The sequence below is a fragment of the Oryzias latipes genome, chromosome 17 (assembly GCF_053564925.1).
Source record: "Oryzias latipes strain Hd-rR chromosome 17, Olatipes_Hd-rR_3.1".
NCBI classification, from domain to species: domain Eukaryota; kingdom Metazoa; phylum Chordata; class Actinopteri; order Beloniformes; family Adrianichthyidae; genus Oryzias; species Oryzias latipes.
The window spans coordinates 28,095,712-28,108,679 of record NC_136253.1 but is presented as its reverse complement, the minus strand read 5'-3'; the positions used below and the strand labels follow the sequence as shown (position 1 = coordinate 28,108,679).

Genomic DNA, 12,968 nt, shown 5'->3' with positions numbered 1-12,968 from the left:
CATAGAGACGACTGTTGTTGTGAATTTGGGCTATACAAATAAAATTGAATTGAATTGAATTGAATTTTTAACTCTCACAATGAACACATTAATAATCTTTGTGAATTATTGTGCTTTGATCCCTTGTTTTCTGGGCAACGATAAATTAAACATAACACTAGTGTTTTATTACTGGCAAACCTCAGGCAGATCACAGAAAATTAAATATTCACTCCAGGCAGTAGTTTACAGGCACAAAGCAATGATTCGTATGAAACTAATGTCTGCAGTACTGTCTAAAGCATCTTTTTTTCCACACATGATCAAACAAACCCTGCTTTTACTGTTTTGATAATGTCAGAAAAATTGTAGAAGTTTACGAACATGCAATTATCTATATATGCTCAATTCAGCATCCGTAACCTTTCTGCAATGCATTTTTACCCTATTAGTTTAGTTGTCCTTGATCAGTTATTTTTTTAATAATCAAAGTGATATTCATTAAAGTATGGCATTGCAGAACTTTCTACCACAGGATTTAAAGAAGCTTGAGTTTTGCACAGTGTCTGGTCCATTTTAGCACCTTGACTCTTTCCTTTTCAGTCATTCTTTGGGACATTTGCTGGTGTGCTTGAAATCATTGCACTGTTGCCCTAACCACTCTCAGCCTAGCTTTAGCTGTTGGATGGACGAGTTCCCCATTTCGATTCTGTAATAATTATACAGAGAAGCGTGTGGTTATATCAACATGCAACTGTGCAATCAGTGTGTAGCCTCACATATCCTTTAGCAAACGTTTGAGCGCTTGGCGTATTATTGCCTTGGTGGAGGACTTGAGAGGTCAGACTTCAGTAAGATTTTACACTTAGAATATTGACATGCTGGTAAATGGAGTGCAGAAGCAGCAATAAAAGTTTTAATTTCTAAGAGAGTAAAAGTGATTTTCTGTGTTCTTTGCTGTTCATGTTTCTTTTTATGATTAATTGTCAATTACTTGCTAATAAACGATTTTTGTTTTGTTATGTAGTCGGTTAAATTTTTCATCTCACCACACTGTAAAAATGAGCTTGTCTAAGCCGTGATTCCTCCCAACTTTTATGCACTGTGGGTGTGAGTTTATTAGCAAAGGCACGAATTAATACGTTTCAAAATTCCTATGTTGCGCCTCGTGCCAGCTTCATGCACAGTATTGTGTTGTTAAATTTCAACTGATTAATCACACAAGGTTTTTTCGCTTAGGATCGGAGGCTTTGAAATATCACCAAAGTGGTTTCTTATTTTAGTTTTATGTTCAAACTATCTCGTTATTGCTTCATACATAGTTTGTGATCCTAAGTTCATAAAATGTGAAGTGTGCCCAGATGTCTGCCATGCCTCACCCACCTTGAATGACATTATTGCAACATTTTGTCCTCAAAGTATATTTATAGCAGCTGAGCATATATTGCTGAAAATGATTATGCTGAGATTGTAAAATCACCCGTTCACATTAACATTCCACAGTTTAATGTCAGCCTCAAACTCCTAATTGTGTTTGTTCACTAGTTTAAGAATTTTTTTAAGCTCTGTAAATTGAAATTGATAGATCTTCGCGATTCTTATCTGTACTGTTTTACTTTACATTTGATTTTTTTATGCATTGAGATTCATAACATGTTTTATACCATGTTAAGAGCGAGAACAATGGGAGGTGCAACATTAACCTAAAAGGCACATTATTAAAAATAAATCTGACTAAAATAACTAAAAATATGTAAAAAAAATTACAAAATAGTTGTAATAAAATAGTGTGATAAATCGTGTTGTTTGTGGAGGTTTTATGAAGTAAAAGCCCTAAAATCTACACAAACTTGTTTTGATCATTTTTTATTTGTTTTTTTCTAAATTGATCTGGACATAAGGCTACAATAAAGATGACGGAAATTTTTGTTAAATGAAAATTTAAGTTTTTATTGACATAATGGTCTAGTACTTGTATAATTCCTGCCTGGCCGGGTTGAGACTTTAGAACTCTCAGAATACGCTTTTGAGGTTATGGGACTCCAGGAGCCAATCGAGCTACTGTTGAAGGTCGGAACAGGTCACCAGTCCGTTGCAGGGCCACACACTCCCATGCACACTAAGAAATAATGTAAAGACACCAACTAACCTAGGAAGCATCTTTTTGGTAGTGGGAGGAAGTCAGACTGTCCAGAGAAAGCCCACGCATCCTTGGGGAGAACATGTGAGCTCCACACAGACCCGTGAGACAAGTGACCTGTCCAAGGTGTACAACATTAGTGGAGATATAGGGTCTAAAAAACCCTGATACTCCTAAAGGGTAGACAAAGGATGGAGGAAGCAACTATCCCCTTTTCTTTTAGCCTTGTAATCTCTTCAAAGATTATTGTAAAAAAGATGTATTGAGTGTAAAATGTGATTGGGGTGTGTGGTTCTTTTTTGATAAAGTGGGAATGAATATGTTAAAATACAACATATTCCCAAACAGAGTAATGATGGAAAAATCAGGAACACTGTCATGTTCTGAATTAAGCAAAGCAGTGGAAATGTTATCACCAGGCCTTACCTAAAACCAAAGTTCACTACAACCAAAACCAACTACTTTCCTTGAATGAAATATAGACCAGAGTGCATTCTGCTATGTACACAAACCAATACCATGTAAGCCAAACTATAGTTCAGCAGACCAGAAAAGAAAATTGGCTCCTACCTGATTCTTTGTTTTCAAATATATTACAAAGCTTTATCTTGTCAAACCAGTGTGAACCAAGGAAATCCAAATGAGTTCATTTTATTTCTGGTTCGTTAAGCTCACAAACTTAATCCTTAAAACAAATTGTGTTACTAGCCGTGTCCAGTGTATATCTCTGTGGTATTTGCTGTCATCTGCATTCACGTCTTCGTGTTTATCTGGATCTGTCTGCAACTGTCTGATAAGCACCTTGAATGATAATATGTTTATCTTTTCCTACGATTCTCAGTATTATGAAGCCACCGATACACTGAGGTAAAGAGATCTTATCCCCACGGTCTTGGTTTGTCTTTTCTTTCTGTGTCTATGCATGCTGATTTGCACATTTTATAATATAGAGTACCACAATTTCTAGCAAAAAAGACACCAAGTGGGACTTAGTTGTGTAATGTGGGACGTAGTTGTGTAATCTATAGTCATTGTTTTTTAGTAAGAAGCTCAAGCATTTCATAACCGTAATCAAATGCATTGGACTAACGGAATAAAGGTTCTAAATGATATTCATTACATAATTAATTTGTAATTTGTGCAGCACAGAGGTTGGTTTTTAAGCAGAGCACACACCTCAAGCTTCATTGTCTTTGTAATTAAAGCAGCAACCCTCTGCCCCCATTTAGAGAAGATGGGCAGATGAGGAATACTTGGGAGGGAAAAGCAGGCATTCTTTCCAGCAATGTATTCCATAAAACAACTCTGAGGTGCCATCATAACAGATTAGTCTTTTAAAAATGAAAGGGTAGTATTTTTTCTTTTTTTTTTTCAGGCTGTGTTGGGTAGTTTCCCATTGGAAAGATGTATGCTGCTCCTTATGTTTGCTCATCAATCACAAGATGAGGGCTGGACTAAGAAACATCAAAAAGATCACAGTACTTTATAGGAAGAAATTCATATTTATTTCCCCAAAAGAAACTGTTGAAAATATTGACTGTGATTGTACATTAACATGCCAGAACTGAAATGGTTTCTTTCTTTGGACCAGGCATTGCACAAAATGCCAGAAGGAGTTGATTGCAAGAGCTCTTAGTCATCAAGTAGACACTACGCACACAGCTCTCCATGCTATTAACCCCTAGAAATACGGCTAATTCATATTCTGCAGGGATTTACAGATGCACTTCATTGCAATGTGGAGGCATAACGCAGAGAATAATTGCATTCAGTGATACCAGCTAAAATTAAGTCTCATTTCATTGATGTTCAACGTTTTCTTTTTAATACGCAATTTATTTTGTGCTTTGTGTGTCCAAATGATTTTTTTTCCTGAAACTGAATGGTCCTTGAACTTTCTTTTTAACAGAAAAACAGTCCATTATCCTCCTCGTGAGTTGATTACTGGCAGAGACTTTTACATAACCAGCCATCAGCTTTGATGTGAAAGATACCTGTTCAAACTATTTACCACTATAATGTTTATCTTCACTGTCTATCCCTCTGAAGGTGAGCCTTGATTCCTTGTCCGAGTCTGTATCCATCCCCAAACGCCTTTAACACGTGAGCATTCATGTTGGATAAGAAGAGCATATTTGCATTTAAACACATAAACCGTTTTTTAAAAAAAGACATGAAAATAAAAAGGAGATTTAGATTTTTGAAGGCTTCAGTTAAACACAAAACTGTTACAGGCGTAGGAGAATGAAAGGAAAAAAAATTGCCCTTGATTTGTTAATGTAGAACTTAAAGCACCAAGAAAATGCCAGCCCACATTAGATTCTTCCAATTCAAAACAGTATAAATACTAACATTACATGTAATATTAGATTAGATCATAGATTTAGGCATCCATAAGACCACACACTATGCAGCTAAAATGCCCCACTTCTTATTTGATGCATGTTTTCTTCTAAAAATGAAAACCTAACATCATATTATGTTACATTTTTGAGTTACTTATACAGTTATGGTGAAATGCCAACTTGAAGACACGTTGGGTGTACTAGCATTGAATCTTCAGGCATTGTTTACAACCTTTTTATGTCTTCATTTGTTTCAATTTTTCTTTAAAAAGGGTAAAGAAGGAAAAAAGAATCATGAAAAACCTACAGCTGTACAGTTTGCACAGATACCTACAAAGATCAAGAAAAAAGCAGCAGAACTCAGAAATGAATACATTTAAAAACAGTAATGACAGCCAACTATGTAATAGTTAGAGGAAAAGACAGCAAACTAAATTTAAAAATAATTAAAAAATGAAATCATATCACATTTATTTAGTCATGCATGATCTCTTGTACAGGTATTTGCTGCAGGTGATCTAGAGAAAGGTCTGACAAACACATTTTCCAGAGTTGTGTATTACATGTTCTCTTTTGTGAAACAATCTTCTGTACACAATATGCTCCAAAGGTTTTGGAGCCATTTCCTGCAAAGAACTAGCCGTCTTTTTAACTTGTTAACTTTTATTGTGGTTGAGTGTTAGATGCTGCTGCTACAGCAAATAACTGCACTCTCCTCCATCAACCTATAAAACATTTGTAGCATTTTGCTCCAATAGATTACATGGCTGGACTTCTCAGGTAGTGTCTGTTTTTTCCTGAAAAAGAAAAAGAAAAAACTCAGTGTTGCGTCTCAAGTTTGTTGTGAATATGGTTTACTGGGGTCTGTGAATCTACAACCCCCTTTGATCTTCATAATATTCATCCACAATCATCTCTTTCTGGTTTTCATCCAGAATAAAGTGATTGTCTCCACTTCACTCCATAAAATGATAGAAATTCAGTTTATTTATTTATTTATGTTCTGATACTAAAAAAGACTACACCAGTGAAGGTTACAAGGTAAAGAAAAGCGGAGAAAGCATCCAATCCCTTAATGTGTTTTTGTGCCACTGTCCACCTTCATTATAAGAAACTACAGCCCTGTTAGAAATCCAGAAGAAAAATAAATTTACCAGGAGCTTCCCATACAGATTGTGTTAATTAACACAGGAAACATATCTTTACAGTTATGCTGGCTTCATCCGAAATGAGTGGGATAACTGAATAACAGTAACATCTAGAACTTAACTCTGTTACAGCAGCAAGAACTACTGCAAGAGCTGATCTTCATAGGTTTTAACTTGTGTACTTTGGTTTGGTAGTATCACTTTTTGCAGGACTTATTAGTTCGCATTTACCGGTACATTTATTTCAAAAGTATGACAGTCTCCATTCACATTTTATCCCTGAGCTTAAAAAGCCACTCCAATGAAAATCATGTTTTTGGTTTTTTGTCTTTAACATCTGATGTTTTTCCACAACCTTAAAAACAGCTGTAATCCATCCCTCGTAAAAAAGGAACCAACCTAGAGAAAAACACAATAGACTAAGTACAGACAGATATCAAACCATTTTAAATAATATAATTGAAAAAAAAGGGGTTTTGCCATCAGTGAAATGAATTCTTAGTAAGAAGCAACGGCTATGATGTTTTTACGACAGCACCACAGTACTGAGACGGCTGTGACTTGAGTGACTAATGACATATGTTTGAAGTTAGATGGTGGAAAAATGTCTGTGCTTGTTTTACTGGATCTTAGTGCTGCATTTGAAACAGCTGACCATGCTATATTACTCAAACGTCTGGAAAACTGCCTGGGTCTCCTTTGGCCAGTACTAAACTCCCAGTACTAGAGAAAATATTTTGTGTCGATTGGTAACTTCACATCTGAGACAGAAATTTACATGTGAAGTTCCTCAAGGCTCCACCCTGGGGCCATTTCTATTTAACATCTGCTTGCTCCCACTGGCCTTAGTTAAAAAAATAAATAAAACAAAAAGAACATTAATTACCATAGCTATGCAGATGACACAAACATTTATATTACATTGACACCATAAGACCGAGACCCTGTACAGGCTCTTGGTAAATGGATTGAAAACATTACTGACTGGATGTGTCACAACTTACTTCAGCTGAAAAAAAAAACAAAATAGATGTTTAATAGATGTTTAAATTACAATCAATAAGCTATTGATTGTCTTTACTTGATCTGCAATGTGTAGCAATAATTACTGGTTTATCGTGATAATGTGTCTAATAATAATCAATGATAATTACACATTGGTTACCGATACTGTTTACTGAAATCATGAATGAATGTTTACCAAAGATAATCAATCATTTTGTTACTTGAAAAGAATCTATCGGATCAGAACCGGATTACAAAAACTATAAAACTATAAAATGAATTAACCCAGCAGGGATGGGATTGTATACGTTTGCTTCTTCCCATTCCTTTTCAAGCAATAAATCAAGCTCCACTTGACTTTAGTTAATGATCACTGTATTTAATTGAGCAAAATGTAATTTAAGTGACTTTTTTGTTTTGTTTTAATTTCTGTCTTTTTAAACAATGCATTTCAACATTTCTGTAATGAGTTTGACAAATACGTGTAAATTCTTTATTGCTTTGACTACAATGCTTGAAATAAATCAATAAAATCAAAATCAAATGTTATTGTCTTTTGATCTAACGAGAAAGGAGGTCACTACAGAGCTTCAATCTATTCATCTAAGGACCACCAACCAGGCCAGAAACGTAAGCGTAGTAATGGACACAGACCTACATTTTGATGAACACATTAAGGCAGTCACAAAATCATTTTAAAGTATTTTTAGAGCCTGGAAAAACTAGTACCGGTACATGCTTTCATCTTCAGCTGACTTGACTCCTGGAAGTATTTTTACAAGACTAACAAAAAGATAAATCAGGAAACTGCAGCTTATTTAGAACTCTGCTGCTCAGGTTCTCACAAGGACCAAAAAATTAGACCACATCAGTTCAATTCAGGCTGGTTTATACTGGGTCAGTTGACCTCCTGACCCAGTGTGAACCAGCCAGACAGCTGCGTCATTTGGATTCCTTTTGTCAGCCAAATGTGGAGAAGCTGCATATGCTCCACATATCTGAAACACATTAGATCAAAAGCTAATAGGAGTGGGACTACAAAAGCATTGCATGATTACAGGTCACTTCATTTCTTTAAAATTAACAACATCATGTGATTTTGATTTTGATTATGGTACTTCTACCTTTTTGATTTTTCTCAAAGCTAAATATCCATCATCAGTTAATTTACTGTTTCTTCCAAGAGGAGCACAACAAGTCAGCAAGATTCCAAAAAAATAACAGATGTTTAAAGTCTTTCTCCAGTCAAGCGACCTGCCAAGCTCAGTTAACATCAGATTGTTGTTCGATTTCTCTGAACATCTGCGGCTACAGCACTCTGTGGCGTTGTGTTCCCCTCAGCAGTAACTCTGTCCCTCACTTGACCTGTAACATGGTTTGGAAATGTGGAGTCAAAACATGTTACGTCTCAATCATAACATCTGTGGACAGAAACATATGGGAAAGCTCTTATTATAAACACTAATGGCAGCCGAAGCCCTCAGCTGGAGAGGACCAGCGCTTCGGAGAGCGATAAAAAGCACATTGTATTTTTATTTCTCTTTGCTGCTCTGGTCAGCTGTTGGCTTTTAGAAGTTTGGTTTGGCACAAATAAATCTGTCGCCTTGGTAGGCAGCTGCTCTACATTCCTGCTTTTGTGTGCAATGACATTTGGGAGTAAAATAGCTGGGATGGAGCCTGACGAGCGCTTTAGCCCTAGCTTAACATTATAAAAACTGGCATGGGGACACACAAAAGACATGGGAACATGGTTGGTCCTCCAACAGTCAGATGTTGGGTAATCGTATGTGGCCCATATCCATTTCCTGTAACAAGACTGATAATGTAGCCAAAGTCTGATTTTGCTCCTTTCTATGGTGTTTAATATAATCAACATGTTTTCTGTTGGACTGCTACGGTCCACTGAAAATGGGCTGGGTCTAACTGTCTGGAGATGGTAATGTTACATTTAAATACAGATTCATCATAAGAGCCTAATTCATCACTGTGACAGCTGTGAAAACACCCTGCCAAGCCCCCCAATCCAATCCTTCCTCCTCGTCCCCCTCCGGTCTTTTCAGATTCCTCCTTAAAAAGGAGCACTTTTCAAAACCTCCATGCATGGATGTAGACTATGTATGGCTATGAGGATATTCATATGCTAATAGTAAGCTGAGAGACTGAAATTAACCAAGCTTGACAGAAGCCCAAGTGACCCCAGAAGATGTTGAGAGGCCATGGAAGACATCGATCATGTGACACTGGCAAAGTTCAGGCTGGCAAGGACTTGGACAAGACGGATGTTCTTTAAGGCAGCTCATATAAATCTCAGTAAAGATTTGAAAATAGTGAAATTAGAGCTGAATTATAACAAATAAGATTTGTCGCGTAATCTCGGGGAGATTTGTCATCATGCCTCTGTCTTTCACCGCGTGCATGTGTCGGAAATATGAGCGAGAGAGAAAACAAAAAGTGTTTTTCCAGACACACAGGAAGAAAAAAAAAACAGCCTGGACATGTGTGTGTGTGGTTTCTGTTCCTGCTCTCAGTAATGTGACTCTAAAAGGGGTCAGGGTTTCGGTGTAAGATAGGACGAGTGTGGTAATGGCCAAAACATGACAGAGGACCCTGCAATCATGAAGATACAGGGCTATGAAATGATGGGAGTGAGTGGGAGGGTAAGACAGAGTGCAGAGGGAGTAGGACCCCCTGCTTGTGTGACCTCTCTGGAGCTGAGCAGCATACAACCTCATTTTCCCCTCTCCAAATGCTTTCAGGTAATGGCATGTCTGCGGCATGAGAGCTAAACCTACAGACTCAACAGCACCTGAATCAGCCACAGACCCGTTCTGTACTGCAGCTCTCACCTTCGACAAGAACGTTTCATTCCTTCAAGCCCTACATTCAAACATAACAAATTGACTCATGAATGATTCAAATCCACCAGCACCTACCAAACAGTGAAGTCAGGAAATGTCCTTCTTTAAGCCTAGAATTGCTGCCAAAACCATACTGTTAGTGTAGGAAATCTCACACTTTTAATTGTGCAGAAGAATCGCCATTGTCTTGTTCTGTATCTTTTTAGTTTTGTAACATTTGCAAAACTGAATACTGGACTTTATTAAATAAGACAAATATAGCCTATATTCTTTCTAGTTCAGCATGAGGGATTGAATCTGTTAAAGACCCACTCCAATGAAAATTGCGTTTTTAATTTCTTAACATGTTCTTGTAGCACTTGTCTACTGATAAAGTTTATATGTAAAAACAAATTTAAAAATAAAAAATCAACATTAGGCACATTTATTCAAATTGAATAAAGAAATACTGTGAATCAGGAGCAGACTTAAAAAAAAATATGCTTGAAAAAGCTTGTAGTTTCATAGAAATGGTAAATGGCGTATACTTATATAGCGCTTTCTACCTTCTTACGATGGTCCAAAGCGCTTTACAGTCACAGTCCCATTCACCCATGCACACACACATTCTCACACACATTCACACACTAGAAACGACAATTGACGGGCCACAAACTCCCTGCTCCGCTCCATTCTGATGCATCCACTTCCAGACAGATAGATCCACATACGTCTTCCATTTCCTCAACCGATCTGGCATCCTGCTCAAAACTGTAAGGCTGGAGAGCTTTGATATTGCTCGACATTTTTGTTGCACCAGTCATGTTAGGTAGGCCTTATGAGGGGCTGTAAGTTAGCAGAGAAAGTGCGCACAAAGGGATGTTGAGAAATCAGCAAGGGCTTACTCACCATAAACAGTCCTGCACCAAACTCGAAGGCAAATTTCTGATAAACTGCCTCTCTGCAGAAACCATGTCCTAGAAACAATACACGTTTTTTGATTCTGCTAAAACTGCATATTTATAATTAAAAGATCACAGGGAACACTTTTACAATAGATCAAAAGATGATTGGAGTAGGAGGATTAAACCATCTGAAATTACATCAACATTTTCAATCTGACAATGTAATGCAGAATTTAAACCTTGACGTAAGGGATAATGGCTTACGAAGTGTGCATTATTAGAAATTGAGTGAATACTCGATTCTGATTGGCTCCTGGGTGTGCATTAAAAAGTGATATACCACAGGATAATCGCACGGTGAAAAAAGAAGTTCTGGTCACCTAGCTTAAATGTTTTATATCACTGCGTCGGCTTCTTTAAAACAACTTTCTGCTTCATCATTTGCAAAGAGAGAAGGTTCAGCTCTTACCACTTGTTTTTTTTTTAGATGATGAAGCGGAAGTTTTTTTTAAAGGAGCCAGCGCAGTGATATAGAACATTTAAGCAGAAAGGTGTGCATTATCACTGTGGATTATCACGTTTTAATCCACACCCAGCAGCCAATCAGAATTGAATATTCACCCAGACCATAATGTAAGTTTTAACACACTTAGAATTGTACTTTGCATTAGTAGTAGGAAGAGCATCATCATTTTACTAGACAATGATGTTGTGATAGGTGCAATGCGTGCTTGAAGCAATAAGTGCTAGGATGTGTGCATCCCTGACTGAACACAGCATCAGCACAACACAAATACCCTGGTTTTCCCATAAAAGCAGATTTATTATCGCTGCAGATTCATGAGTTGCAGTCTTTATAAACCCACCACATACTCTGCCTGCTATAAAACTTTCAGGGAGACAAGGGCAGATGAAAAAATAACAAAAAAAGAACACATTAGCAAAAATGCATAGAGAGAGCTAGAACCACTGGACAAGATTGCAATTCTCAACTTGTGTATCTCATAGTGTCAGCTGAGAATTAATCTGGCTCTAGAAACACTTCGGGACTGGCAGCGATTTAATTCTACCTATTTTTCAAATGAAAAATTTAACATGAAAAACTTCTTTTTTTTTTTTTTTTTAACTTGTCCTGTCCAACAGCTAGGCAGACAGATGAGAGCTGAGGGCCTCTTGGGTTGGACATATTTTACTTTAACAAGAGGGGTTATTAATCTTCAGACAAACCAAAGGTATGTCTGAATAAACCCCTTTTGTAATTGGGGCCAAACTTTATTAATTTCAAACATGTCTGAAAATCTTTGGTGTTGGACCGGACGGAAAAGGAAAGAGGGGAAGAAGAGAGAGGGACGTTAGAGAGAGGGGGGGTAGGGGGTGATAATAGGAGGGGAAGGGGGATAAGACCATGAAACAGCATAAAGCAACAAGTTTACTGGTTGTTAATCATTATGGTAAGGTTTAAATGTAAAAAAAAAAAAAAAAAAAAAAAGGGCGGAGCCTGTCCACACACACACTCAAATGTTATAAACACACCTGTTAGTTGCAAAAATGTCCACCTGTCGACATGTACACAAAACAGATAGTGTTCACACGCATACTTATGCCTTAAAACCAACTAGTGTGAAATATTTCAGTCATTCAGTCTGTTGAGCTAACACCTGTGCTCAGGTGAGTGTTTATGTTCTTCTAAAATGGATGGTGGAACGTGAAAAGAAGGAGGGAGAGTGCCCAGCCATCCCCACCCCAAGACCCCCACCGCACCAGCAGCGGCAGCCGGAATCCCCCCAACGCCACACGGGAACCGGCAGCGAACAACCGCCGCCCGGGCGACCAAGCCCGCCACCCAGGCCAGGGCCAGCAGGGCCGCCGCAAGGCCCCCAGAGCCAGAGAGCAGGGAGGCACGGAGGGAAAGAGGGCGCCGCCCCAGCCCAACCAGGAGAGCAGCCCCCCCGCCGCGCCGGGAGAACCCAACGCAGGGCCCCACCGGAGAAGGACGCCCACAGCCCCAGACGAACACCCCACCACCACCCAGGAGTTCCGAGCATCCCCCCGCCCCAACTCCAGGTACGAGCCAGGACCCCCCAAGGGAGACCCACTCCGCACTCCAGGCAGCCATCCGCCCGGCCCACGGTTGGTCCAGGGAGGATCGAGGCAGGGGCCCGCCGCCCCCGCCGAGGAGGGGGGAACCCCGGGGAAAAAAGAGGGCCCACAAGGGGTGTTGTAAATATGGCCCGACCAGGCTCGGCCACAGTTGGAAATTTGGCGGGGCCCAGCACTCAGGAGCAAGGACCAGAACCCACCCCCCAGGGACACGAACACCCCCGGCTCAGATGTAATATGAACCCCCCCACCGCGCGGAGAGAGCACCGCCGGGCCCAGGAAGCCGGCACCCCGGGGACACAGCCGCCGTTGCAAAGGGGCTCGTACCCCCCACCAGGGAAGAGGCAGGGGACAGATGGTCCTAGGTCCCACCTTCCTTGCAAAATGTGTGTGCGTGTATGTGTGTTTGAGAGAGTGTGTGTGTGCATGTGTGTGTGTTTATGTTGGGATGTATATATTGAGGGGGGAGGGGTGTGTGTACTAAGGGGGGTGCGGTTAAAATTGGCGGG

At 39.2% G+C, this 12,968-nt stretch overlaps 1 protein-coding gene across 2 annotated transcripts in view; it reads right to left on the bottom strand.

Annotated features, from left to right (window-relative positions):
- Positions 1-3,601: 3,601 nt before the first annotated feature.
- The window catches only part of LOC111949140 (uncharacterized), a 239,268-nt gene continuing 229,901 nt past the window's right edge, over positions 3,602-12,968 (bottom strand). For both annotated transcript variants that reach the window (XM_078934226.1, XM_078934225.1), the window contains one exon: positions 3,602-5,261. In XM_078934226.1, the coding sequence (XP_078790352.1) occupies positions 5,224-5,261 (38 nt within the window). In that variant the 3' untranslated portion in view covers positions 3,602-5,223. The remainder of the gene's footprint in view (positions 5,262-12,968) is intronic.